Below are 2,992 nucleotides of genomic sequence, written 5' to 3'. Positions count from 1 at the left end.
CCATCGTCCCCCACCCCCACCCCATTCCACCATAGCCAAGACACAACCCAGCCCCCCCGGGCCTTTTTTTTTTTTTTTTTTTTTTTTCAATTCTGCTGGGCTTGGCCCTGAGAAAACTAGCCTAGGCAAAGAGGATCAGGCTCAGGGACAGCATTCAGATGCAGGCTGCTCTGGGCAGGCAGGCGTGGAGTCTCCGGTTAACACGCTGTGACTGGGACACAGCTGGCTTTGCATAAGGACATTAAATATACAGCACCACAGTTTGGTCCCGGGCCCGGCCTCAGGCTGGTGGCACCGGGCCATTTGTCTCCGCCAGCCAAGGCCTGGCCCTGGTTTCCACGATACCGGGAATGCCCCACAGTTCGCCTTCACACCTGTTAGGGGCTTCTCCACTCTTGACACCAACTCAACGAGAGCCCCCTGCAGCACTGGCCTCTGGCTGCAGAGATGGCCAAAGGGGACCCAGGCGGAGCGCTGCGCCTTTCGGGGCAGACCCCTGTGAGCCCTGGCGCGGGAGGCTGGGCGGGGCGGGGGCCCGGGAAGGCGGGAGAGGTCGAGCCGGGCGGAGAGGGGTATGGGAAGGGCCGGGGGAAGGGCGATCTCCGCTAGCTTACGCTCCCCGAGCCTGCCGCAGAGGCGGCGGGGCTGAGCCGCGGAGGGGATGGAGCTGCCACCAGCCTCGACTCTCTTCCTTACAGCCCTGGCATCGCCACCCCTCGCCCGGCCGCGCCACTCCTTAGGCCGCGCAGGGTGATCGCGAGCCCGGGTGAGCAACACCTCACCCTGGACTGGAGAGGAGGGAGCGCCAGGGCTACGGCACGGGAACTCCTCGCGTCCCGGGCGACCTGCACGTCTCCCGAGCGCCTGGAGACCCCGATCCAAAGGAAGCTCTCTGCGCCCCCCTCCCTACGTCCCCCGGGACCGGGAATCGGTGTGGGGTTCGGCCGCTGGACCCGGGCGCCCGGGTAGCCCATGGCGGGCAGCGATGTGGCGAGTGAGGGGCCATCGCCGAGGGGCGGCGCGACCCAGAGACCCGGGGCCACCAGCGGGCTGCATAGCCAGGCGGCCGCCAACTGCCCTGAGCCGCTGTCCTCTGCTGAAGCTCCGGCCGAGAGCGGCGAGTTGCCAGCCTGGATGCGCCTCTACTTCTACGGGATGCACGGCATCACCCTGGACGTGCTGGTGTCCTCTGCCAGGCGCTTCGCCCGCAGCCTGGATCTGCGGATGCTGGGCTTCTCTTCGCCCTACCGCTGCCTCCTGCACTCGCTCACCCACTTCGCCCTGGAGCAGCTCTACCTGCAGCGGCCGCGCTGCCCCAGCGCCTTCCTCTTCAATTTCCTGCTCTATCCCTCTGCGCACGTCGGGCTGCAGACCCTGGCGGGCCAAGCGCTACTGCTCAGCCTAGGCGGCTGGCCGGGGGGCGCGGTGGCGCCGGGGGCGCTCGACCTGGCGCTGCAGTACGTGCTCGCGCTCTACCACGGCCAAGTGTTCCTGAAGCGCTTCCTGTGTTTGCGGTACCCACGGCGGTGCGAGCAGCAAACCAGGGACACGCTACCCGCAGCCCCGGACGCCCAGATCCTTTGGGAGGCTGGTGGCCAGCGACGAGGACCGCGTGGCCCAAGGGGCATAGAAGGATCCCAAGGACTGCCCGATCTCCTCCGCTTCCTTTTCTTCGGAATGCATGGCTTTCTGGATGAGATCTTCTTCACCTTCTTCTTTAATGTGCTGGGTCAGGGAGACGGGGTCAGCAGTGGACACACATCCCTCTGGTCTTTCTTCATGTACGGAAGTTGTAGCTTCGTGGTGGAAAAACTCTACTTCCACCTTCACTACAGCCGTGGCTGGGGTACGTGGAAGCGGGTACCCATCTATGTGATCTTCATCTATGCGTGGGAGTTTTCCTGGGGTCTGGGACTTCGTATGTGCGGTGCCTGTTCCTGGGACTATTCTCACTATCCACTTAATTTCATGGGCCTCATCACCTTGATGTATTTACCTGGTTGGCTATTTCTTAGTGTGTACCAGGACCTACTGTCCAATGTGTTGTGGCGGGTGCAGTATGTCCCAATGAACTAAAATTAGAGGGGGGGGGAGAAAAAGAAGAAAAGAAAGTATCAGAATCTGAAAAATGATGCAATTTATTTTTACACATTTTAAACAAGGTGGTTTTGCTTTCTGTCTTTTAATTTTTATACACTATACTAAACTCTTCCAACCTATACTTGACATTTTAGTTGTCTGGACTGCTTGGAATCTATATGTAAAGTTCAATACTTTGAAATGTTACTCAAAAATAACTTAGAATATTTAATTCATCAACAATTTAAACTTTACGAGGCCAAACAGCAAAACCACTCGACCTTAACATCAGGAACGGGTAGTATTCACTTGACCTTGATGAGTGATGGCTACGTATTTTTCTGTTCTTGTATGGAAGCTTTCAGACCAGAGAACAGTGACTTCTACAAGTTGCTGATGTAATGATCTGTTTACTTTCTTTTCAATGCAATTTCCTTTTACCTTCTTGCCATGTTTACCAGTGGCGGCTGAAACTCCGTGTCTTGTACTTCAGAAACTTCAGTCCACAGATATTAAAGTGCCTCTGTCCAGCACACAGGTGAGAGGAAGCTGGAAAGTGTGAAAATATGCCGGGAACACATTTTGTCATGAGGAAGTCCTTTCTGTCAACCCCAACAGGTGACACTGTGTTGAGATATTTGATCACCATCTTGGAAATGACTGCTTTCCAATGTTGGCTAGCCTTAAACACGATGCGTGTTAACATTAATCAGACCATGGTGTTATCTAAACTTTTGTAACTGTGCAATAACTTTGCTGTTTAGCCTATATGTCCCAGGGCTGAGTGAAATTAGACCATCTTCAATCGTGTTATAACTCTGAGGACCCTTTTTCTACACAGAGTTTCAAATAGAGAAACAGTACTTTGAAATAAATGGAATCTGAATTCTCCCTCTAATTACATCAGACCTAA

At 55.5% G+C, this 2,992-nt stretch overlaps 1 protein-coding gene across 1 annotated transcript; it reads left to right on the top strand.

The window, feature by feature from the left end:
- The first annotated feature begins 972 nt into the window (after positions 1-972).
- On the top strand, positions 973-2,076 carry Tmem229a (transmembrane protein 229A). The gene has a single exon (XM_028762522.1). The coding sequence runs from the start codon at positions 973-975 to the stop codon at positions 2,074-2,076; it is 1,104 nt and encodes a 367-aa protein (XP_028618355.1).
- Positions 2,077-2,992: the final 916 nt, after the last annotated feature.

This window comes from Grammomys surdaster, unplaced genomic scaffold, assembly GCF_004785775.1.
Source record: "Grammomys surdaster isolate TR1022 unplaced genomic scaffold, NIH_TR_1.0 134, whole genome shotgun sequence".
In the NCBI taxonomy this organism is placed as follows: Eukaryota; Metazoa; Chordata; class Mammalia; order Rodentia; family Muridae; genus Grammomys; species Grammomys surdaster.
The sequence above is the reverse complement of the archived record's forward strand: the minus strand, read 5'-3'. Positions and strand labels throughout refer to the sequence as shown.